Genomic DNA, 25010 nt, shown 5'->3' on the forward strand with positions numbered 1-25010 from the left:
TCAAAAATAAATAAACGTTAAAAAAAAATTTTTTTTTTAAAAGAAATGTTTTAGAGGCATAAGGTCTGGAATAAGCCTGAGGGAACATACGCTTTTTCTTATTGGACTAATCCCACTAAGAAATCATTTATTGCCGACACAAAACTGAAAGGGTGGGTAGGTAATGCACTGGGTGTCAGCCAGACTCTGCCATGTATTGAAAAAAATGAAAACATCTGTAAGGAAGAATGGACTGATGTTAATAAGATGATGCATCATGGAGAAGAGCAAATGGCTTCATAAAGCCTTTGTAAAGGCTTTATAAAACAAACGTAGTTCACAGCTAGGGAAGGAAGACTTAGGTCAGAAGGTTTTAACTGACTTGGGTCAATAGTGTGATGAAATGGCATTAAAGAGCTGCTTGTAGCCTTCGTTACATTTCTATAGAATTTATGACCTATATTCATGGATGCCTGTATACGTAGGTGGATGTAAACTTCTGGGGGTGCTGGTAACGTGCTGCTGCTTCATCTCGATGGTGGCTATAAAGGTGGGTTGGGTTTGTGGCGTTTCCTCCGTGCGTAAACGTACGTGTGCCTTCTTCAAACGTGTGCGGTACTTGCCTCGAGATTTTGAGAGAGAAAAGAATGGCTCCTTCACACTCCACACTGGCCGCGCAGCATCAGGACTGTTATTGTTACGTACGAGTGTTTCCTCTTAAGAAGTACGGAGACGAGGTGGAAGGAGAAAGTGAATGGCCAAGAGCACTATGGGGGGGGGGGGGGGGGGGCGGGGCTCTTTAGCCTGAAACCCATAAGGCCCGCGATTGGGGCAGAGCGGAGGTCGGGGGCGGGACTCTTGGGGACGTTCTGTGCGACAGGATGGGCGATGGTACCAACTTACTGTAGGCTGCCACCGGCCCTATCGGCCCCGCTCGCGTGACCTTGAGAAGCCATTCAAGTGCTAGAAACATGACAAGGTGTCTATACAAAACACGTTTAAGCGTACAGTTTATGGAGTTATTGTTCCGCCGCTGATATTATTCTTTGGTGTCATATGTATGTGTAGGTGTTATTTTAAACCTTTGTGAAGTGGGGTGGGTAAACACACATATTTGCCTGAAGCAGAAGGTTGCTTTACTTCGGAAGTTACTTCTACACCAAACCGGTAATTTAGGACTTAATGTGCATGTATAGAACGCTCTAGACTTACGCCTGCTAATGAAAGGATTCACCGATTCAGAATCCATTTCTGGACAGAGATGTATTATTTTAAATTCTGACCCTAGTAAGTGACAATTCCTAGTCCTGGCTGAGATCATAAGCCTTGACAAATTTGCTCCTTTTTACGGTATCTGTAGAGTTGCATTTAATAATAATAAAAGAGTGAGCCCGTGAAACCCTACGTCCTCCCATCCTCAACCCCAATAAGAGCAGAACCCTAGGCCCATGCTTGCTGGACCTTGCCACAACCTTGTTGCGTGGTTCTGTGTGTCCTATGTAAATTTTAGGTCCTGTAAATAATAAACCTTGGTTTTTTCAGAGTTCCTCAATGGTTATCGCTGAAGGGCCCCTGAAATCACAGTAAGAACCACAAGGGCTGGTCCAACCTTAACATTGGTTATTGACAGACTCTGACAGGCACACATTAATTACCTCATGGGGGTTTTCGAGAGGATTAAAGAAGCTAATAATGTACAACGCTAAGAAAAATGCCAACCTGGGTACCTAAGTGCTACAATGTGTTAGTTCCAAAAGGGTCTCTCACCCTGCAGAGGGAAGCATCTGGTTTGAGTCCCCCCAGGGAAGATGGCGGCAAACCTTGGCACCGAGATGGAGAAGCGATGGCCAACAGGGGAACCTCCACAGCAGTTGGACAGTTCGGCCCAGTCCTGCAGGTCATCATGGCGCCCGGTAGACGCCAGGACTCTGCCAGCAGCTGGAAGAGGGAAGGGGAATGGGCGGTGTGTGCCTGGACTCGCTTCAAACCACAGGGACTCCCACTGTAATTACTGTCCCACAGAAATGTGGAGGGGCTGTTCCTCTCTTTAGGGTGACAGCACCACCCAGTAGAACTTTCTGTGATGATGGGAATGTCCTGTATCTGCCCTTCCCAATACTGAGCACTTGAAATGGGGCTAGTGCAGGTGAGGGAAAAGCATTCACTTTTAATTTTTAAAAGTAACCTCGACGCTAATGTGGGGCTAGAAGTCATGGTCCTGAGATCAAGAGCCACATGCTCTACCCGTGGATCCAGCCAGGTGCCCCTACTTTTATTTAATTTTAAAGTACATTTAAATAGCTTAGGCTGGGGCAGGACTGCAGTGACGGCTAGACATGAACCTTTCTGGGGTATTTAGAGAAGTAAATTGTATTGGATGGGATGTGGAACTGGGTGGTGATTTGGAAACTAGGGAAGAGCCAGTGTAGACCCAAGGAGGCCACCTGGGTTTCTGGCTGGAGCCACTGGGTGGAAGGATGCCATTTATGAAAGAGGAAGAGTGGGGAAGGGACAGACTTCAGGGCAAGGAATGAGCAGCTCCATTATGGACAACTTAAGCTATGTTCATGAATATGGCCAAATCTGGTTGGGGACATACTGGCCTTTTAATCTCTGGTCTGATCCACATAAATCTCACTTCCTTATTTCCAAATTACTGGAAGATAAGTATATTAGGAAAATTCCACATAAAATTCCTACTTGACCAACACGTCTTATCTAGAAGATCTTTTTAAGTCTTTGGAAAGTTTGCATCTTTTGTTTCTTAGGAGCAATTTTACAAATAAAGCTCAGCTACTCCTACAAGTTCTGTGACATTGAGTTCATAATAATATTAGTTACCACCAGAGAACATCACTTGGGAATATTTCTGTGGAAAAAACTTTAATCCTAAAGTCTAATTAGGGTCTCTCCAGGCTGTGTCATCCCATATAATAGCCACTAGCTACCTGTGGCCCGACCTGCAGGGCATTGGGAACACAGCCTCTCACTCGCATCTGACCTGGGCAGAGATGACCTCAAACATGGGATTTCCAGTTCATCACGGAGGTGGAGGGGGACGAGGCTGAGGGTATCACACACCTATCAGGAAGGGCTTAACATTATGCCATAAACCAAAAGGATACGTGTAGCTACCAAGATAAAAACGAAACAGATAAAACAAACAGCAGTCTTGTTTCCTCAGAATGATCAAAAGGTTTTGATGTGAAATTTTAAGGATAAAAGCAAACCAAATTCTAACTTTTAAGACAGAGATTTATGTTCTGTAAAAAAGCTTTAAACAGAGAATAACTTGCATGATGCAACTCTGGTTGATTTTTAGGCACAGTTTTTCAATTTAATAGAAGAGGCGAAAACTTGAAATATCATGATATAAAAATGCATTCCAAAGCTTCTCGTGACAGCGCCCCAGCGGTTAGTACCTTCTTGGCCACCAAACAAAACTGCACGTAACACAGTTCGGACCACAGTCAACTTGGCCCAAGCGTTGTGGGACTTGGGGCAGGAGACAGAATGTTTTCCCAAAACATCTTGAAATCACAGAATTTAGCACGTCAGTATTTCTGATGATGTGATAATCACCTTACTTGAATGAAGCGAAACGGGGCTATTGAAATAAAAATGCAAAGATAGGCATTTGGAGTTGGTAAACCAAGTTTCAAGAAAGATATATTCCAATTCTGGGGGTTCGACGCATCGTTGCATTTTAGAAAAGTCAGCTAATTTATTTGGACCATTTCCCCCAGTTGAAACATCGGTATCTCGTAATTCAAAATCTTAAAGAGCGAGCAATAAAGTGAAGGGAGGTCTTTGATAAAAGTGAAGAATTCTGGCTTTGAGAAAATAAGCAAAAAGGGCAGAAAGGTTAAAAGCCTGTACCTTTCTACTTTGTTTAACCCCCGCCAGCGCCATCCTGCTGTGCAAGGCACAGCATCTCTGGAGGAGCTCTTTTGTGGTTTCAGAGTCTGCAGGTAGACCCGTCTGCTCGAACAGCATGAAGCTGAGAGTACAAAGAAACGGAATATACGGGACTTTGCACGGTGCCGTGTGACATCGTCTCTGAGTCTTGGGAGAAGCCCGAGGATTGAGTCTTTGGTTCCGGAGACCGTGGTGGGGCAAGGCAGGCCCTGGGTTTAGCGAGGACCATGGCTTCACCAGCTCGATCTCTTGGGAGAGTCATTCCCGGCCCAGAGCCTCAACTCCCTCCCCCTGTGGAGTGAGAACAGACGCTTGCCCTCTGTGGGCGCAATGCCGGTGTCAGGAGAAGACTGACCTGTGGAGGCGAAATCTGTTCACAAGATGGGGTGTGCCTGACAATGTAGACCCTTATTCCCTCCCCTTCTGGTGGCCACCAGATGAGACACGAACGGGAGCCACACTCAGTGGCTGCTGTGAAGCCGTGTCAACGCGCGGACAGCGTGTGTCCGAAGGACAGGTCACCTTGATCAAAAGCTGGGTTCTACCGAGCCGGGCACATAACGGCTCACGTCCAGCGTCACTAAAGTCAAGGACGATGTCCTGGCGTGCTACCCCTTATGTGAGATTTCAAGACAAGGAGTAAATAGCAGGGAGCAGCGAACAGTTTCTGATCTGGAAATGGCAACAATTTAATGAACCCATTTTACTGTCATTCACCCTGTCTCGGTGGGGGGGGTGGGGGTGGGGTGGGGAATCATTCATTTCCCGAACGTTTTTACACCTGTAAGTGACACTAGTTCGCAGAATAAAAACATACGTAATCCAGTGTCAAAAACCGGTGAGTTATAGAAACCACCCCTCGTTTATTTTTTCCAACACAGAGAAAAAAAAAAAAAAAAAAAACGAAACAAAACATGGTTCCATAATCCAGTGTTTGGGTCACTGGCGAATACAGTCTGCATCAGTCACAATAGACGTCCCTGGCTGTGAGCGCTGTGGGGCACGGTGGTGGCCCGCGAGTGTCCTATCGTTCGAATAAAACGGGGGTCGCACGCGTGAAGGTCACGTGAGGGGAAACAAGATGGCCTACCACGATGTGCACATAAAGGAGGTCTTTGAAAAATACCCAGATCTCTAAAGGAATGGAAACACTCCTGTGCTGTGGCCGGTTTTGTTCCTTTTAATGACCGATGTTTGGCTTTTCAAGTGAACTTCTCGGCCGTAAGGAAGGAGCCGTATGACGTTGTGGGTGGAAGCCGACGAGGCTGGTGACCTCTAGACACGCTTTCCTGCCCCGACACGGAGCCAGCTCTCTTCCCCCCAAAACCCTCTTCCGTGATTTTTGTTATGGTTCACAAAAGTAAAGAAAATGATTTCAAGTATTCAATTCCTATCAAAAATTGGTATCAAAAGTAATAAAGGACCTAGTTTCTTTAGAATGCCATGTTTTAAAAAATAACTTAGGAAGCAAGAGGTCCGGCCCTTTACTTGTATAAATACCACAGCGTGACTAGAGTTTCTTAAGACAACGTGGAGAGGAGTCAGTGTTTAGCACCTCGATCATTGATCTTAACGTTGGGAACGCCTCTGACACGGACGGGAGACTCTTATAAGAAGGTGAAATACTGCAAAAGAGAAACACAAAGAAGGAAGAGAAAAATTAACACAGATTTACCAAAAACGGCAAAGCTTATATTTATTCCTATGACATTATTCTCTTTCCAACAACCCCGTGTGTGTAACGTCAGAGGCGCTGTGAACAGAACGGATGCCTCTACTGCGGTGGGCTGGGATACCTGTCGGCTCCCACAACGAGCTGCTCGCAGAGTGTAACCAGAGTCTTCGGGAAGGAAAATTAAACTCTGATGTACACGTGACTGTGACACACACACGTCCCGTCGGGGCGCGTGCTAGACTTGAATCAGACACACGGGGCCCAGGCCCACCTCGCTCCTTATTGGCAAGGGGGCTTTCTCCAGCCCCTACTCTTATCAGTAGCAACGGGGACAGTCTCCTTAACTCACAGAGTCACCCTGAGCAAAGGAGGAGACAATGGATGCCAAAGGGTGGGGTGAAAGGGGTTAACACTGTGAAACCGTGTTAACAGAAGCCAGATCGTTGACCTTCTGGTCCTCTTACTAAAACATGTGGAAAGAGCAATCCTGAAACGAGAATATACTGGAACGAAGGGTGACCGTTAGCAGCGATCGTTACAAAGCTAATAGAATACTTACAAATCGAACAAGAGTGCACTACAGACATGGATTTCTCTGTCTGAAACAGAGCGCAAATCACCCAGCAATTTTTAGAGCAGCTGTTATGTCTAATAGATGGGACAGGCAAAGGTGGAGGTGACGTAAAACACACGGGGAAGGAGCAAGAATAAATGGGGTCAAACAGTGAGATTTGCTTGTTGTTCATGAACTATTAAAGCACCTACGAGGTTAATTTCGTCCCAAATTTCCTGGAAACAAGAATCGGGAAAGGGCAGGAGGGTGCTGGACTTCTCCTGATAGCCGCTGGGGCTGATGTCCGGTTAGCATTTACTAGTATTTACTAACCACTCACGTGTATTCCTTGCCTACGTTACAATGCAGTGCCACCTTCTCAAAGTCTACAGTGCAGTAAAAATGCGGCTGAATGGGCAAAGTGCACCCACTCAGAGTAAGTCTGAAATGGGTCCAGCTCACCCTCCTCCAATTCCCTCCTGAACCCTAGGAGTTTGGGATAAAGGGTAAAAATTAGCCAAGAGAGACAAATCCCTGATTATATAAGGAAGACGTTTGTAGCTTTTCTCTCCCCCACCAGTGCCCTTGCCTTTTATTCGTTATTTGTTTTTCATCTGTGGACTCCCCCTTTTCAGGGGGTCTTACACACCCCCTGGCAACGTGGATTCCATCACAGGCAGAGTGAGAACTCGCGAAGGGAGCACAGCCCCAGTCTCGCACAGCCCCAAAAGGAGCAGGAAGTCCCCTCCCTACTTCGGAGGAAACGTCTTTTTGTTGACCCCCCACCAAACAGTTACCTTTTCAGGTTCATCCAGCTTTTGGCTATTTTGCTAAAGGCTTCTGAACCCGGGGCTGTCATAGCTTCAAAGTCGACTAACTGAAAAAGAAGGAAGTTGAGGGATGGCATTAGTGTGGGGGAGAAAGGCTCCCTCGGAGATCTGTTTAACTTCTGGACCGCACCGCAAAAACCCAAGGACTGGAATTTCAGCGCTCAGCCCGCCATCCGCCCTTCCAGCGTCCACGTACCTTCCCTTTGGGAATTTTTCCTGTTACTTCCTTTCCACTTGCCATCAACGCTCCCACGATCACGGAGTAAGCTATCACACTGTTTAAACAAAGAACAACGACCAGTCAGTCAGTCCCAGTCCACGGACAGGTATTGTGTGAAACCTCATTATGGATTTTCCACCATGGAAGACGGCATTTTATCTCTTTTAAGAATTCTCTAGAAATTAAACTTCAAAATAGTTTGTCTTAAAAATATTTACTAATTTACTCCAATAAAAATATTTACAGATTCGCTATTTTAAGGGTAAATGTGACTCGGGACATTCTTCTTTTTTTTTTTTCTCAATGTTTATTTATTTTTGAAGGAGAGAGAGAGAGAGAACAAGAAGGAGAGGGGCAGAGAGAGGGAGACAGAGAATCCCAAGCAGGCTCCGTTCTGTCAGCGCAGAACCTGATGCTGGGCTTGAACCCAGGAACCGTGAGATCATGACCTGAGCTGAAATCAAGGGTTGGACGCTCAACCAACTGAGCCACCCAGGCGCCCCCAGAATATTCTTTTTCTGAGGAAAAAGTGTTTCTTTTATTTAGCAGTTTTCTTCCCACCTGGCTTTTCTATTCTTATAAAGTAATGAATTAGAAAATGTGTCTGCTTCTATTTCCAGCAACTGCACCCAGTGTGGCTTTTAAAATGCATATATACAATACACTTTGTAACATAAACATATTAATCGTATTGTTTAAGCATTAAAACCTTTGGCCCACAAAGAAGAAAAGCAGAACACCTTCTCAGATTGCGCTAACAGCCTGCTTGGAAAATTGACGCGTCATGTAAATTTCCTTCCTGGCATGTAACAGACTCTCTCTTGCTTCTGACATTTAGTACACACCGACTATGTGTGCCCCTGTGCAGGGCACCCTGGGCGAAGATAACCAGCATGAGGCTCTGGCCTCTGAGAGCAAGCAGCCAGACCTGGGAGGCAGACAGCAAGAGAGCTGCAGACAAAGCCTCCTGTGTGCAGTGAGCGAAGCCTGGGGGTCACCCAAGGGGACAACCCCACGGAGGCCAAGGGCATGCATGCAGGCTACACCTTCAGGGCTGGGGTGGAGCAAAGGGGGCAGAGAAGAAGGAAGGGAAGTAGCTGGCGCAGAGGGAGAGCACGCGTGGACACGAAGGGGTGAGGCATGGCGGGCAGCCGCGCAGGACAGGGCAACGGGAAGACCCTCGAGAAGCTCCGCAGGGCAGTAAAAGGGCAGAGGAGGCCAAGGCAAGCTAGGATCAGATGGGACGGGCACCGTGCGTGACGACCCCGAGTTTGCACCTGAGCTGCTAGGTACGAAGAACGGGGGCAGAGAGGCTGAATCACTGTGTTGTTCACCTGAAACCAGGGTAACATTGTAGGTTACCTGTACTGGAATTAAAACCAACCAACCAAACAAACAAAAGAACTGGGGCAGAGAGGGGAAGGAGGAAAGCCTGGAAGAAGGGAGACTAGCCAGAAAGGTACGGGTGACGAGGGTTTGAACTGTGGCAGTAGCTGCGAGCAGTAGAGAGGACAGACCCAACCGGATTAGGGACTGAACACATGTAGGCTCCGGGGGGGGTGGGGGCAGGTGGGGGGAGAAGTGCAGGTGATTATAGTTGTATGTCACCCCCCTCCTGTGTCACCACGAGCCAGCAGAGCTGCTGTGAGGACAAAAGGGAAAATGCTGGCTATCCTCGCGGAGCCTGCTTAGGTGGTTGATAAAAGGGGGCGGGCAGGGGCGTGCTCACATCACACGTTCAGTGCGCACCCTAATAACAGTTAGGCTGAGGTCACAATATTTATGCTCTTGGTTTGTCTCCATGCCTTCTCAACACAGCAAAACTTACTTCCATGTTTAGGAGAGCTTTACTTTTAAAGTATTGAAGCTAAGGACATTCAAGTATATTATTTTGGCCAAAATATCGTGAATTCAAGTCTGTGCCAGCAACAGCACATGCCCCTTCCCTGATCTACGGCTCAGAGAATAAACAGAAAACTCTGCAGACTCACCCCTCCGTCTTAATGACACCTGAAAGGCCCCTGATGGATTCATAAGTAGTGAGAATTTGTTCACAATAATAAAAGTAGTATGGAATGGTTGGTAATCAAAAAGTGTAAAACTGATGGGCAAAAACTGGGAGGAAGGGGAGAAGAAGGAAGGGTAACAGTCTGGGCCGATACGAGAAGTTAAAATACAGTGAGTACGACGCATGCACATAGTAGGCCTTCAATATACTTGTGTTGAATGAATGAATCCCTGACCTGTAAAACTTTTTTTTTTTAAGATTTTTTTCAGGTGTGTTTATTTTGAGAGAGAGACAGAGAGCGAGAACGAGCAGGGGAGGGGCAGAAAGAGAGGGGGAGAGAGACAATCCCAAGCAGGTTCCGCCCTGTCAGCACGGAGCCCAGGGCATGGTTCAATCTCATGAACTGTGAGATCATGACCTGAGCCGAAATCAAGAGTTGGACAGTCAACCGACCGAGCCCCCCAGGCGCCCCCCAACCTGTAAAACTTAAGCACACTATCTTCGAACAATCTTTCATAATTCTTTAAATGATATGGTAGATTGAGGACATAATATCTGGGTGGATTTTGGAAAAGACAAAAGGGAGTTTCTTGCCATTGCCTGGGGGTATGTAGTGCAAGCAAAAAAGAGTATGTTTTTTCAATGTAAAAACTTTTATTTAAAAACAGTTTTAAATTATAGGGTATCACTCACCTGGATCCTCGAGAGAGTGGCATTAAATTATAAAAGTAGTAAACCAAGGATAAGATTAAGTTGCAAACAGCATCAGCTTCCTAGGGGAAAAAAAAAAAAAGACATGTGCTCATGAATTTAAATACTAGATTATACACTAGTTTTTTACGAGGTGACAAGACATAAGAATCATTTACATCAAGGAAAGGGTTATTTCATGCCTCTCCTACGGGAACCTACGTTCCCATTCTTGAATACTTCATACTCTTTGCTGCCATTTTTTCCTTTTATTAAAAAAAAATGCTTTTAAGTTTATTTATTTATTTTGAGAGAGAGCATGTGTGTGTGAGCAGGGGAAGGGCAGAAAGAAAGGGAGAGAGAATCCCAAGCAGGCTCCCCGCGGTCAGTGCAGACCCTGACGTGGGGCTTGAATTCATGAACCGCGAGATCGTGACCTGAGCCAAACCAAGAGTCGGGCGCTTAACCGACTGAGCCACCCAGCCGCCCGCTACCATTTCTTCCTAATGAAAGGGTATGCATACAGTTTGGTTTAGAAAAATATTTTCTGAGCTGTTGTTAAAACTGAAACCTTTTCTGATAAACATAAAAATCTCAGCCTCCTTTAATGTTACTTGACACGTCAAAATATATATTAAGATTTAAACAAAACAAAGCGCTTATTAATGCTGAGGATGGTTTCCCAAGATTCTGATAGGCACACCCTCTGCGCCGAGATTTAGGTGATAAATACACTCAATTACGTAAAAACCTGAATGCTTAATTGTAGGCATGAACTGATTGAATGCACGAGAAATGAACGGACTTCCCAAGGACCACGGATATCCACTCCAGAATGCGGATACTCTCAGCACAGTGGTAGCTGCTATCACCAAGGGGGCGGGCCAGATCCTGCCTCCAAGGAGACCCCTCGAGTTGGGGTGGGACCCGGAGGGAAGAGGTCACAGACCAGGAAAGGCCCACTGAGTGCAGCATGGGCCGCTGTCACTCTGGACCGACTTGTTCACTTCAATCTTGAGAAAGCCCAGACTTATAGCAACTATATAAATGTATCATTGCCCTTCCTCAGTCACTATCATTACTAAATACAGTAATTGTTTCCATAAGAATATTAAAAAGAAGTATTTATAGGTCATCAGTGAAAACCGATCTCAAGCATAAGGTGCACGCACAATACCAGCGAAAGGGTAGAGGCTTTAAAAAGGTTACAAAAGAATCCTAGGAAGCATGGATAAAATGGAAAAAACCAAAAAACCTACCCCAAATTCTGATGAAAGGATCAGTACTTTTCCTTTTGCTGTTAGATCTTTATAAAGTGCATCTATTTCGGCATGATATAATTGTGTTCTTTCTTCTGTGGTTTGTGTTTCCACAGAAAACAGTATGTTGCCAACCCTAAAAATACAACAATGTGTGTCAGAGGCACGTATCATACAATTCAAAGAGCCAAACACAGAAAGCAAAAAAAAAAAAAAAAAAAAAGGAAGGAACCAGTAGGTCGATGTGGCACAAGACGTGTGAGAGTGTATCCCACCTAACTACAGCCAGATTAAGGCGCGTTCCCTAAGCGTGCGATTTTTTCACAAAATACAATATTCTGTTCAGTCTAACCACGTGTACCTATTATAGGAGCTTAAGCTAATATAGAAGGAAACTACACATCGTAAAAATGAGGGCATAGTAAATATTTTCTCAGACAGCCACCCTATTATGACTGAAGATCGGGAGCCAGCACTGTGCACAGAAGAAGTTCAAGGACTCCATGGTGTCTTTTCAAGCTTTTGCTGCACACCTGGCTACATGCCAGGTACTACGGAGGATAGAAAGTTGAGGCAACAGGCGTTTATCATATAACTAAACAGTTCTTAGATCTTGTAAAGAAGAACACAGCACAGCTGTTGCATTTACTGGGAAAGGGACAGAGCCCTGAGGCCATCAATCATTATAAGACCATATGCATCACCTAGTTCGTCAGGGTTCAAAAGAGGGAGATTAGGTCTAATTTGGAAAGACATGGACGAAAACAGGAAATGCTTCATGGAGGAAGGGGCCTGAATTTGAAAATCAGGACGGGAGTGAGAGAGGCTCAGAAGCAGGGGGTGGGAGGTGACCGCAGGGAACAAGCAGCCCAGCTGAATCAGCAGGCCAAGTTCAAGCAGGAAATGTTGCTCGAGGCCCGCATCACAAAAGGCCTTTCGTGTCTGGCAGGGGAGGTGGTCTCGGTATCCACAGGCAGTGGAGGGTCTGCAGTGGGGAACCGGGGAGGGAGACACCAGTTTTGAATCTACTTGTGCTGTGGGGGAGGGTGGCACATGGGTGGGGGGGTACACCCAAAATTCAAGGGATATGGAGGCTCCTAGGTGAAGCTTGGAGTTCAGATATAAGTAAGACTGGTTAACGAAACGGTCACTGCAGTGCTATGTTTTATAAAGTGAAAATGAGAAACACTCTAAATGGTCAGTAACAGAAAAGTAGTAAGAGAAACTCAAAAATATCCATAAAATGAAATACTCTGTAATCATTACAAATGCTTACAAGAGTATGAGAAAATGTTCATGATCAGGTAATGGTAAGGGTAGAAAAGAAACAGGTTATAAAACAATGTGGAGTACAACCTCAGTTTTTAAGGAAAACAAGCTAATGATTTTCTTTTTTATCTTTGCCTATCTCTGCATTCTAAATTTTTTTTTTTAACGTTTATTTATTTTTGAGACAGAGAGAGACAGAGCATGAACGGGGGAGGGTCAGAGACAGAGAGGGAGACACAGAATCGGAAACAGGCTCCAGGCTCTGAGCGGTCAGCACAGAGCCCGACGCGGGGCTTGAACTCACGAACGGCGAGATCATGACCTGAGCCGAAGTCGGAGGCTTAACCGACTGAGCCACCCAGGCGCCCCTCTAAATTTTCCATAATAAGGCTGCACTAATCTCATAATATATTAAAACCTATATCCAAAAAAATCTTACAATGGCTTTCTATCTGCCGATCTGTCGTCTTTTTTCGTTTTGTCATTAAGAGTGTTGCCCACGAGGAACTTTAAGAACCCAGAAGAATGCTTTCCACGAGGCACATTAGACATTATACTTAATATCTAGAAAGTTGTTAGATAGCAGCACAGTCGAATGTCTGCTGGCGTAATACTCTAAAAGTCACGTTAAAAACATAACTGGCTATAGCTGCACGCTGGACCTTGACAATTTTCATTTCAGGATAAAGCAAAAGTCTGGTAGGTCTAACCTCCCGTGGCAATAATCAGGTGCATGCGCACTTCTCACACCAGCCCGCCTTCACGCCCACGCTTAGGAAGCATACGTACTTGTCCCCCGTAATCGTGATTGTGAATCCATCGTATTCCTTGCCTTGATCTTTGAGGCTGGGAACTTTCGTGTTCACAGTGAACCCATCCTTCGTTTTAGTATTAAACTGCTTTCGGGGAAAACAAATTCACATTACTAGCGTATAACTCATTGTAAACCCCCAACTGCTATTCTGTAGCATTGACTCTGACTTCCGTGTTTTGGAGTTTATTTATTTATTTACTTATTTGAGAGAGAGAGAGAGAGAGAGAGAGAGAGCGCAAGCAGGGGAAGGGCAGAGAGAGGAGATTCCCAAGCAGGGCGGAGCTGGTTGTAAGGCTCATGACCTAAGCTGAAACCGAGAATTGGACGATTAACCGACCAGCCACCCAGGTGCCCCCTGATTTCCATGTTTTTCAGAAGGGTCACCGAAGTTCCCGACACAAGTGACCATGACCACGCCTACCTCTACAGTGACCGAGGGCCCTCTGCCAGTCCCTATGGCCCCACACAGAGCCCAGGGTCAAGTTGCACTGCCCCGGGGCCCCCACGAGAGGCCAGCACAGAAGCTCAGCACACCAGGCTCACAGCTCCCCGAGTCAGCGGGCGCGCTGCTCACTTCTGAGAGCGCCTTTGGGTTTCTCATCATCTTAACTGGCAGCACCTTGGGATTCTTAGCAGGACAGTTGTGCCTAATACCCCCAAAACTCGAAAAACACCTTGTGCTCATGCTCGCGCTCCTTCGAGGCAGTCTGATTTGTCCCGAAAAGTACTCAGAATTCCATCTGTCAAATCGAGAATTTCACACATGTGCACACACAGCTCTGCAGACCACAGAAAAGTATGTTAGAGGGACGACACAGGGCCAAGAATGGCCTTCAGGGGTGACAAGTAGGAAGGCAGTTTCAGAGGAAAATATTTTTGGCAAAACCAAAATGCTAATAGATTTTGTCACCAGTCGGGAAAAATCCTCCCCAGGTTCAATTATTTAGTGTTGCCAGCTGTTTTTGTTCGAACTGATAAGGAACCAAGGATAAAATAAGAAGACGCTGTGCTTTACATAAGCCACTACCAGGGGAAAGGTTGTCTAAACTAGGCAGACCCCGCGGGTGGTCACTAATGGTCCAGAGAAGGACCTCGGTCAAACAGACATGAGGCACAGGTGATCAGAGCCAGCACTGGGAACAGGAACAGGAACTCTTCCATGAAGAAAGGGCTTTTATTTTATTTTCTTAAAGTTTATTTATTTAAAAAAATTTTTTTTTAATGTTTATTTATTTTTGAGACAGAGCGTGAGTCGGGGAGGGGCGGAGAGAGAGAGGGAGACCCAGAATCCGAAACAGGCCCCAGGCTCTGAGCGGTCAGCACAGAGCCCGACCCTGGGCTCGAACCCACGAACCGTGAGATCATGACCTGAGCCGAAGTCGGTCGCTTAACCGACTGAGACACCCAGGCGCCCTAAAGTTTATTTTGCGAAAGAGAGACAGTGTGTGTGCGCACTTCAGCAGGGCAGGACAGAGAGAGAGAGGGAGAGAGAGAATCCCAAGCAGACTCCACGCTCAGTGCAGAGCCGGACGTGGGGCTCGATCTCACAGATCACGAGATCAAGACCTGAGCCAAAATCAAGAGTCGGACACTTAACCAACTGAGCCACCCAGGCGCCCCAAGAAAGGGCTTTTAGGGGAAGAAATGCGTTAACACTTACTACACGCTATTTTCTCATCTGATGCTTACAACATACCGGTAAGGCAGGTATGTTTTCTGGCATAGTCTCAATCCTGCAGAGGAGGAAACCAGCTGGGAGGGGAGGGCCCGACAGGAGTTACTGAGCCGGGAGTGGCAGTGGCCTCCAGACCACATTATATGCTGATAAGCTGCCTCAAGGGAAGCTGAGGTAGCCAGTGGACCCTGAACAACGTGATGGGCAGCTGACTGATAACATAAAAGCTGGATTAACACACGTTTTGTATGTTGTATGGATCCTGTATTCTTACAATAAAGTAAGCTAGAAAAAGGAAAATCCCAAGGAAGATACAGTTACAGCACTGTGCCACCTTTAGAGATAAAAAATCCACATAAGTGGTCTCACGCAGTTCAAACCCATGTTGTTCAACAGTCAATTGTACTTTAACTTGGTTTGTCACTGAAAGCAGGTTTCAGTGGAAGCTGTCGTGACATCACATCGCACCAAGCACTGGAGAACCAAAGGTGTTTTATATGCTTCCATGCGTGCCCTTAAAAATATCAATATGCCCACAGTCCCGGGTGAAAGCTGGGTGTCCAGGGCCCCGACGGAATGGTCACTTCCGGACCACGGTCAGACAGGCGGGGACCTCACACCGGGCAGGCGCCCGGCCTCTTGGCGGCACCCTGAGTAAATTGCAGGCTTGGAGTCCACTATGCTTTTCTTTTTAAACAAAGAGAATATAAAGTTAAAATCCCCCTAGGCTGCTTTGGTATTCTTCCCAAAAGAGTAAGTTTAAAAGCCTAAAGTACCAACAAGAGGGAGATTAAAAACGAAGACATGCGCCAGTTTTCTTTCTGTACAGGATGTCCCAGCGGCCCTCAGTGGAGCGGTTCTGCCCTCTGGGGGGCATCTGGGGAATTTATGGGAGAGTCTGGTGGCTACAGCGTGGGGGTGGCGGGGAGGCTACCACCGGAACTTAGCAGGTGGGGCTGAAAACACTAGATGTCCCGGGGGGAGGGGGTCAGGGAACAGTCACGCGTTATGCATGACTGCCAATGCCCCACTGGACTGCCACGTAGATGACGAACTTATTTACAATTTAATAATTCCTGGGGCGCTTGGGTGGCTCAGTCCGTTAAGTGTCTGTCTTCGGCTCAGGTCATGATCTCCAGGTCTGTGAGTTCGAGCCCTGCATTGGGCTCTGTGCTGACAGCTCAGGGCCTGGAGCCTGCTTCCGATTCTGTGTCTCCCTCCGCCCCTCCCCTACTCGCACGCGCACGCACACACACATACACACACACTGTCTCTCTCTCTCTCTCTCTCTCTCTCTCTCTCTCTCTCTCAAAAATAAAATAAACATTAAAAACATTTAAAATAATATTTTAATAGTTACTTGGGCCTAGAACCAGACTCTATTTCACACTTAGACACTAAACATTTGTTAACATAGTTTTAATCCACGCTGAATTTTCCATGAAGGCGAATAGCACATCCAACTGGGGAAACAGGATATTAGGCACTGTTTGGAAGTTTACCATTTCAAAAAACGCTGTCACCAGCAGCTCATGATACCAGAGTCAGCAAATCACACTGATGTGGGGCTGCGTTTGTAGCTGCCCTGTTCACCCCCCTTTTTCCGCAGGTGTAGTAAGCAACCAGCTACTTCTTTCTGGCTTCTGTGAAGACGTGCCTGAATCCAACATCCTAACACAGACGCTATTCTGTTACAAATGATTTACCATTTAGACCTCCTTTATGGCACTACGTTGGCCTTTTAAAGAATTATTTTGCGTAGGTGTGATATATTCTCTAGGAATTTCATTTGAATGCAGTGAAGAAGGCGCCTGATACTAGAGTAGCTTTTTTTTTTTTTAAGTTTATTTTGAGAGAGAGAGAGAGAGAGAGGGAGAGAGGGAATCCCAAGCAGGCTCCAAGCTCTTCAGTGAGGACAGAGCTTGACGTGGGGCTTGATCCCACAAACCGTGAGGTCATGACCTGAGATGAAATCAAGAGTCGGGCACTTAAGCAATTGAGCCACCCAGGCACCCCAATACTAGAGTAGCTTTGAGAAGGTTGGGAACCACTGTGTCAGTGCATCAGGCCCTTGCAATAACCCCTGAAACAGGCCTGGACAGAATCAGTGCTCTTAGCAGACAAGAGCCTGGGACTTAGACAGTGGAAGAGGTGAATGTGGACCCTGGTGTGCAGAGGATTAGCTCGCTGCTTTGTTCATGACCTGATCCTTCCTGCTCTCATTCCTCAGAAATGGGTAAGATCAGAGGGCACCTGGGCGGCTCGGTCGGTTGAGCGTCTAACTTCAGCTCAGGTCATGATATCATGATTGGTGGGTTTGAGCCCCGTGTCGGGCTCTGTGCTGTCAGGATGGAGCCTGCTTGGAATCCTCTGTCCCCCTCCTTCACTGCCCCTCCCCTATCATGCTCTCTCTCACAAAAATAAATAAACATTTTAAAAAAAGAAAGAAAGGAATGGAGGGACGCCTGGGTGGTTTAGTTGGTAGAGCACCCGACTCTTGGTTCCAGCTCAGGCCATCTCACGGTTCCTGAGTTCGAGCCCCGCATCGGGCTCCACGCTGGCGGTGCGGAGCCTGCTTGGGATTCTCTCTCTCCCTCTCTCTCTTCCCCTCCCCCACGCACGCTGTCTCTCTCTCAAAATAACCTAATAAACTTAAAAAAAACAAAAGAAATGGATAAGTTCTGGTTCTTCATGTCAATTTCTTAAATTTCATCAAACCTCTCTACTATAGCTACAAGGAGAACACTGATTCACGTTTTAAAGTTCAAACCATTAATTGAAAAAAAAATATCCACCTTCTGTTGCCAAATTGTTGAGTAGTTATAATCTGGGGTAGAGGCAATGTTTGTAAAATTGTAACTTCTTAATAGATTATACTTTCAAACAATGATTTCTGTCCCCGTAAGTGTACTTCATCTTGAATTGCAATATTTCTGATAGCGACATGCTACACTCACATTCTCTTTTCATTAGCATTTGCCTGGTACGCCTTTCTCCCTGCAAACAGCATGTAGCTGGACTTTAAAAAAACCAATCCGAAACCCTCAGTCTTTCACTGAGGGGATCAATTATAACACCACGTTGACTTGTCACTGTCATTCCCTACATTTCCTAGCCCACCCTACTTTTTTATCCCCCTCTTTTTCTAAGCTTTGAGTTGAATTGACATTGTTTTCTTTATGCCGTTTTCCTGCCTTCTACAGGTCTAGACGATGATACGTCGCATCTCTGTTGTTTCAGTGTTTGCCTTTAAATTTTTAGTATAGATATTTTAAACACGCATTTTTCTGTCGATATCATGGGTCAGTGATTATACTGTCTCACTGAAAAAACAAATACCTTAGTAACAGTTTTACTTCCTTTCTCTACTTTCTCTAACCTCTAATGTTGACATTATCCAGTATTTTAATTCCGGACATACATATTTTTAAACATCAGGTGTTAACAACTCATTTCATTGGTTTATTTGTTCACCACGATTTCTTACATCTCGTGTTTTCTTCTCTCTTGGGCTTATTTGATGAGAGTATATATGCCCTTCAATCATTTTGACAAAGAAAATCTACACTTGGTGAAATTCCTAAATAACTGTATGTTTGAAACAGTTTTCATTTTACCCTCACACTTGAACGCTGGTAGAGTAGGTTCAAATAAATTTCCCTTCGTTGTCTTTTAGAATCCACTACTGCTGCTGGAAGGAAGTTGGGCATCAGTGAAATTCTCCTTCCTTAGTTTTTCTTTCTTTCTTTCTTTCTTTCTTTCTTTCTTTCTTTCTTTCTTTCTTTCTTTCTTTCTCTTTCTTTTCTGGAAGACTGAAGATGTTCTTTTTACTCTTTGTGTGTTAAAATAAATATGTAACATAAAATTTGCCACTTTAACCATTTGTGAATGTATAGATCAATGGCATTAAGAACGTTCAGACCTCATCAAGATAAAAAGTGTCTGCACAGTGAAGGAAACAATCAGCAAAACCAACAGGAGTAGGAGAAGGCAACCAACGGAATAGGAGAAGATATTTGCAAATGACCTATCAGATAAAGGGTGAGTATCCAAAATCTTAAAGATCTTACCAAACTCAACACCGAAAAAACAAATCATCCAGTGAAGAAATGGGCAAAGGACATGAATAGACACTTTTCCAAAGAAGACACCCAGATGGCTAACAGACACATGAAAAAAATGCTCAACATCACTCATCATCAGGGAAATACAAACCAAGACCACAACGAGATAGCACCTCACACCTGTCAGAATGGCTAACATTAACAACTCAGGCAACATCAGATGTTGGCCAGGATGCAGAGAAGGAGGAACCCTTTTGCACTGCTGGTGGGAATGCAAACTGGTGCAGCCTCTCTGGAAAACAGCATGGAGGCTCCTCAAAAAATTAAAAATAGAACTACCCTACGACCCAGCAATTGCACTACTAATGGAATATTACTTGGTGATCAAAAAGAATGAAATCCTTCCATTTGCAACAATGTGAATGGAACTAGAGTGTGTTATGCTAAGTGAAATAAGTTAGTCAGAGAAAGACAAATACCATATGACTTCACCCATAAGGGGAATTTAAGATGAACATGAGGGAAGGGAAACAAAAATAATATAAAAACAGAGAAGGAGACAAACCATGAGAGGCTTCTAAATATAGAGAACAAACTGAGGGTTGCTGGAGGGGTGCTGGGTGGGGGGGGATGGGCTAACTGGGTGATGGGCATTAAGGAGGGCACTTGTGATAAGCGCTGGGTGTTATATGTAAGTAAGTGATGAACAACTAAATTCTATTCCTGAAATCATTATTACACTATATGTTAACTTGGGATTTAAATAAAATAATAGCAGTAAAAGGAAAAGTTCACATTGTTTGCAACCATCACCACTAACCTTCCACAGAACTTTTTTCATCATCCCAAATAGAAGCTCTGTCTCCCTCCCCCAACCCCTGGCAACCATCTTTCTACTTTCTGTCTCTATGAATTTGACTCCTCTGGACACCTCATATAAGTGGAATCGTAGGGTATTTGTCCTTTTGTGACTGGTTTATTTCACTCTGCCTAATGTCCTCAAGCTTCATCCGTGCTGTAGCCTGTGTTAGAATTCCCTTCCTTCTTCAGGCTGAATAATACCCCATCGTATGGCCATGCCACATATTATTTATCCATTCATCCATTAATGGCCCCTTGGGTTGCTTCTGTCTCTTGGCTACTGTGAATAATACTGCCATGAACGTGGGTGTACAAATATCCGAGTCCCTGCTTTTAATTCTTTTGAATATATACCTAGAAGGGGAGTTTTTGGATCTTATCATAATTCTATGTCTAATTTTTTACCTTTATTTATTTATTTATTTTTGAGAAAGGAGTCAGAGGGAGGGGCAGGGAGAAAGGAAGAGAGAGAGAGAGAGAGAGAGAGAGAGGGAATTCTAAGCAGGCTCCACATTCAGCACAAAGATCATGACTGGAGCCGAAATCAAGAATCAGACTCTCAACTGACTGAGCTACCCAGGCTCCCCTCTACATCTAATTTTTTTGAGGAACTCTCTTTAATCTTGAAGTCCCCAAATTTTATCAGAATGTGTCTAGGTGTCAATATTGAGCATCATGCTGAACATCTAGGAGGCCCTGCATTGATCTTTTCATCTCTCCACAAGCTTTCCTTCTATTATTTTGTTGACTAACCGCTCTGTTTCTTTATCTTTCTTCTCTCCTTTCTGATCTCTATCAGGTCCGTTCTTCATCTTCTGCATTCATCGTCTCTCATATTTTATATTTCTTTGTCCTTGTATACTATATTCTGGGAGAATTTACTGATTGGATTTTCCAGCTCACATGTATTTGATATTCAACTGTCTCTAATCTACTAGTCTTAACTAGCGGAGATTTTTTTTTTTTAATCATGAGTATTCTATTTCCTTTTTATTGCTACTGTCTGTCTACCTATCTACCTATCATATGATACTGGCTCAAATCTCTCAGAAAATTAATTTATGTATGTTTCATTGAGGTAAAATTTATATACAATGAACCTCATGTGTATTGTGTATAATTTGATGCATTTTGACAAATATATACACCCATGTATCCACTATTCTAGTCAAGATATAGTGTAGTTTCATCATTCTGGAAAGTTTTCTCCTACCCCTTTCAGGTAAACCTCACTCCTCAGAAGCCATCACTGTTCTGCTGTCTCTCTAGATCAGTCAAACTTCTTACAAATGGAATCATACTCTTCTGTATGCGACTTCCTTTGCCCCACATAATGTTTCTAAAGTTCCCCCTGCTGCTGTGTGTTAGCAGTACCCTTTCTCCGTATTATTATTGAGTAGTGTGTTCCATCTCTGGCCTCCTCTGAGGAACGACGACTGACCCTCATAAGGCGTCCTGACCTGGAAGACAGCCTCTGGACAAGGAAAGCTGAGGACTGGCACACAAACCTGGGGCCATTTGCAAAACTAAAGTACTGTTTTCTCTGACACCACTGACTTTTGCATCCTCCAATTTTCTTTTGGTTCTTTTTATAGTTTCCATTCTCCTGCTCAGGTTCTTCATCATTGTGCTCATGTTTTCCTTTAAGTCCTCGAACATGTTAATGAAACAAAGACTTTAAAAGAGTTCATTGCAACTTCTGGATCTCCTGGGGTCTGTTCCTGTTAACTGGTTTTGGTTTTTGGTTATGGATCACGTTCTCCTGCTTCTTCCTTTGCCTAATAATTAAGAAGTCTAGACTATGTTTCCTTCCTTTAAAGGGTGTTGAGTTTTGTTTTGGCAGGCAATCCAATCACTAGCAGATCCATTTAATCCTCTTAGGCTTGGTTTTCCGTTAGGGTGATCTATTCAGAAATTGTCCTTCGGGGCGCCTGGGTGGCTCAGTCGGTTAAGCGTCCAACTTGGCTCTGGTCATAATTTCGCAGTTGGTGGGTTCGAGCTCTGCATAGGGGTTTGTGCTGACAGCTCAGAGCCTGGAGCCTGCTTCAGATTCTGTATCTCCCTCTCTCTCTGCCCCTCCCCTGCTCACACTCTCTCTCTCTCTCAGGAAATGAACATAAAAAAAGAAAAAGAAAAAGAAATTGTCCTTTGTCCTAGAATGTGGACCTCATTCTAGGTGGTCTTATACCTACGGTGTGTCCTTTCTGGGGTTGTGAGTAAATGCCCAGGGTGCTCCCAGGATCCCTCCATTCTGGCAAGGTCACAACTCCAATGTCTCTCAGTGGTGTAAAACTGAGGCTACCTCCCTTCGGCTCTCACACCCTGGTGTAAAACCGCTCATACCTCCGTTCAGCTCTCACGCCCATAGCAGCCACTGTCTGCAGGGCCTCTGGGTCTCACCGAGCGAGCAGAGCCCAGCTCTCAGCCAAGCGTGACAAGGAACGCCCATGCTGACCTCTGGGGACTTCTCACCTTGAGCAGCTCTCTCCTCTTCTGTACTCTGCCCTGTAAACTCCAGCCACTTCGGCAGACCCCAACTCCAATCTCTGCCTCCTTAGCTCAGCAAGACTGCCAAACTCTGTTTAGGCTCCACATACACAGCGGTTTAGTAAATAATCCCAGGTAGAAGGCTGGGGTGAACACGGGGCTCACAGAAAGTGTTTCCCTTTCCTCAAAAATCAGTCTTGTAATTGCCAACCCCTGAAAACAGGTGCCTTGTATTTTGTGGAGTTTTATAACTGTTATAGTATGGAAAGGAGGTCAACTATCAAGTACTCCACTGTGACCAGAAGCAGAATTCAACGGTATATACTTTTAAGTTGCCTTCTGTTTCCTGTATCAACTGCTTCCTCACAGCCTTGCTTTTATGTTTGAGACTGATGCCTGTGTTTTATGTGATTTGGGCTATTATTCAGAGGGTGTTACGTTAGTGTTTTCAGAATGCTTATAATTTTATTATTATTATCTTTTAACATTTATTTATTTATTTTTTTTAAATTTTTTTTAACGTTTATTTATTTTTGAGACAGAGAGAGACAGAGCATGAACGGGGGAGGGGCAGAGACAGAGGGAGACACAGAATCGGAAGCAGGCTCCAGGCTCTGAGCTGTCAACAGCCCAGAGCCCGACGTGGGGCTCGAACTCACGGACCGTGAGATCGTGACCTGAGCTGAAGTCGGAGGCTTAACCGACTGAGCCACCCAGGCGCCCCAACATTTATTTATTTTTGAGAGAAAGAGATAGAGCGTGAGGAGAGGGGCAGAGAGAGAGGGAGACACAGAATCCGAAGCAGGCTCCAGGCTCTGAGCTGTCAGCACAGAGCCCGATGCGGGGCTTGAACTTAGGAGCGGTGAGACCACGACCTGAGCCGAAGTGGGACGCACCCCCGACTGAGCCGCATAGGTGCCCCTCAGAATGCTTATAATTTTAAAGTGCTTCTAGCACACTATTAATACACATGCATTAAACGGTTATGAGCTCTTCTTTAAAAAGTGCTCTAGTTGTGTTTTTTCCCTAAAAACACCTACCAGGATTCTGATGATAAACTTACCTTCATAATTGGCAGGAGATCTTCTACTTTGTGCACCTTTTCCAGAGCCTCTCTGACTTCCAACAATCCTTTAGGATTATTAGCTCTTGAAGAGAGAAAAAGAGACAGAGACAGAGGCAGATGGCAAGTAAAATTAATACAGAAACATAATATACAATCCTATTACTTGCTATTACCTTAAGCTTTAATGAATCAACCTCAATTATGAGTAGCTCCATAGTCAAAATGGTGGGCCCAAACAAAAGTTTCTAAATATGGGGATGGTTTAATCCTAATGAATTTGGGGCCGCAGATGACAATTAAGAAAACAGATAGAAGCCCATCTAGAAGGTGAAACGGAGAAACAGAACAGATTGTTGGCCGGTGGTCGTATATACATGCACGGGTCTCTGGTCATTATCTGGTGATGAAGCCTTCATTCTCATAGACCAATTTTGAAATTAGAAGTGATTTTTTTTTTTTTTTCCTTTCTACAGTTGCTCAAACGGAAATATCCTGCTAGGTTTTTGTGCCACTTTTATATTTACTTGGTGATAACTATCCATTCAGAATTCTTTCTTCCCCATGTTCTGTTCACTGTGGGTTCACTCTATGGCCTTTCAGGTGAGAGAGAATGAATATTACGGCTGAAACCCCTAATAAAGAAATTCAAAGAAACGTCCTGCTTTTCAGAGAAGGAGATGAGAAAAGTCACAGTATCGTAAGATTAAAACATTTCATGGATTCTGTAAAGCTGTTAAAAGAAGGCTGGTAAGTCATTACCGAAAGGCTTTACGACTCCAAACACTGTGTCGACATTTGATAGACTTTGTTTAGTCTGTCAATAGGCTTAGTTTTCAAGTTTCACAGATACAACTGCTGTAAACTCTACCAAAGCTAGCGATTACCGTGAAAAAGAAAATTGAAGGATTACCCGTGATAAACAAGAATCCTATCTTTAATAAAATGAAGAATTTTCTCAAAATATTCCAGGTATCTCATGTTGATCACCTGGCCCCTGAAAGAAAAAAAAAAAAAATTAAGAGTCGTTTTAGAAAGGACTGTATCGGAAACAACATCTAACTTCCAAGTGAATTCAAGAGAACGGTAAGAGAGCTGTGAGAACAGTGTAGCAAAACAGTCTGGAAACTGTGCTTATTTGCACCCGGTGCATGGAAGAAGCAGAGAACTGTCTTGGCAGGATTGCCCGTCAGCTCTTGCAGCTTTTCCTGGTAGGAGAGGCACCAAACTCAGGCCCGGAGATGCCAAAATGAGGAGAAAAATCCTCAAGTACTTCTACGACGTTCAGCCTTTTTATGCCAATTTCCTTCATGAATCCCTGGACTTTTTCTCCTCTCCTTTGGTTCTCCTGGTAGTTCTCCTGTGGTCCAGCTCACACACAGGCTTCATCTCCTCTGCCCACTCTAAATATTATTTTACTCAGGGCACCTGGGTGGCTCAGTCGGTTAAGTGTCCGACTTCAGCTCAGGTCACGATCTCATGGTTCATGGGTTCGAGCCGGGCATCGGGCTCTGGGCTGACAGCTCGGAGCCTGGAGCCTGCTTCGGATTCCGTGTCTCCCTCTCTTTCTCTGCCCCTCCCCTGCTAGCACTCTGTCTCTCTTTCTCTCAAAAGTGAAATAAATAAATAAATTTTACTCACATTT

The 25010-nt window shown here is 44.8% G+C and overlaps 1 protein-coding gene across 7 annotated transcripts in view; it reads right to left on the reverse strand.

Moving 5' to 3' along the window:
- Window positions 1-4718: 4718 nt before the first annotated feature.
- The window catches only part of TTC13 (tetratricopeptide repeat domain 13), an 81045-nt gene continuing 60753 nt past the window's right edge, over window positions 4719-25010 (reverse strand). For 3 of the 7 annotated variants that reach the window (XM_019419034.2, XM_019419033.2, XM_019419031.2), the window contains 8 exons: window positions 24279-24362; window positions 23366-23450; window positions 13191-13300; window positions 11133-11268; window positions 9877-9956; window positions 7152-7230; window positions 6923-7002; window positions 5058-5522 (listed from right to left, as the gene is read on the reverse strand). In XM_019419034.2, the coding sequence (XP_019274579.1) occupies window positions 5408-5522; window positions 6923-7002; window positions 7152-7230; window positions 9877-9956; window positions 11133-11268; window positions 13191-13300; window positions 23366-23450; window positions 24279-24362 (769 nt within the window). In that variant the 3' untranslated portion in view covers window positions 5058-5407. Of the gene's footprint in view, window positions 5523-6922; window positions 7003-7151; window positions 7231-9876; window positions 9957-11132; window positions 11269-13190; window positions 13301-23365; window positions 23451-24278; window positions 24363-25010 lie in introns of all 7 variants that reach the window. The other 4 variants (XM_019419035.2, XM_019419032.2, XM_053910189.1 and 1 more) reach the window with 3 other exon arrangements.

This window comes from Panthera pardus, unplaced genomic scaffold, assembly GCF_024362965.1.
Source record: "Panthera pardus isolate Hobbes unplaced genomic scaffold, ASM2436296v1 HiC_scaffold_22, whole genome shotgun sequence".
NCBI lineage: Eukaryota > Metazoa > Chordata > Mammalia > Carnivora > Felidae > Panthera > Panthera pardus.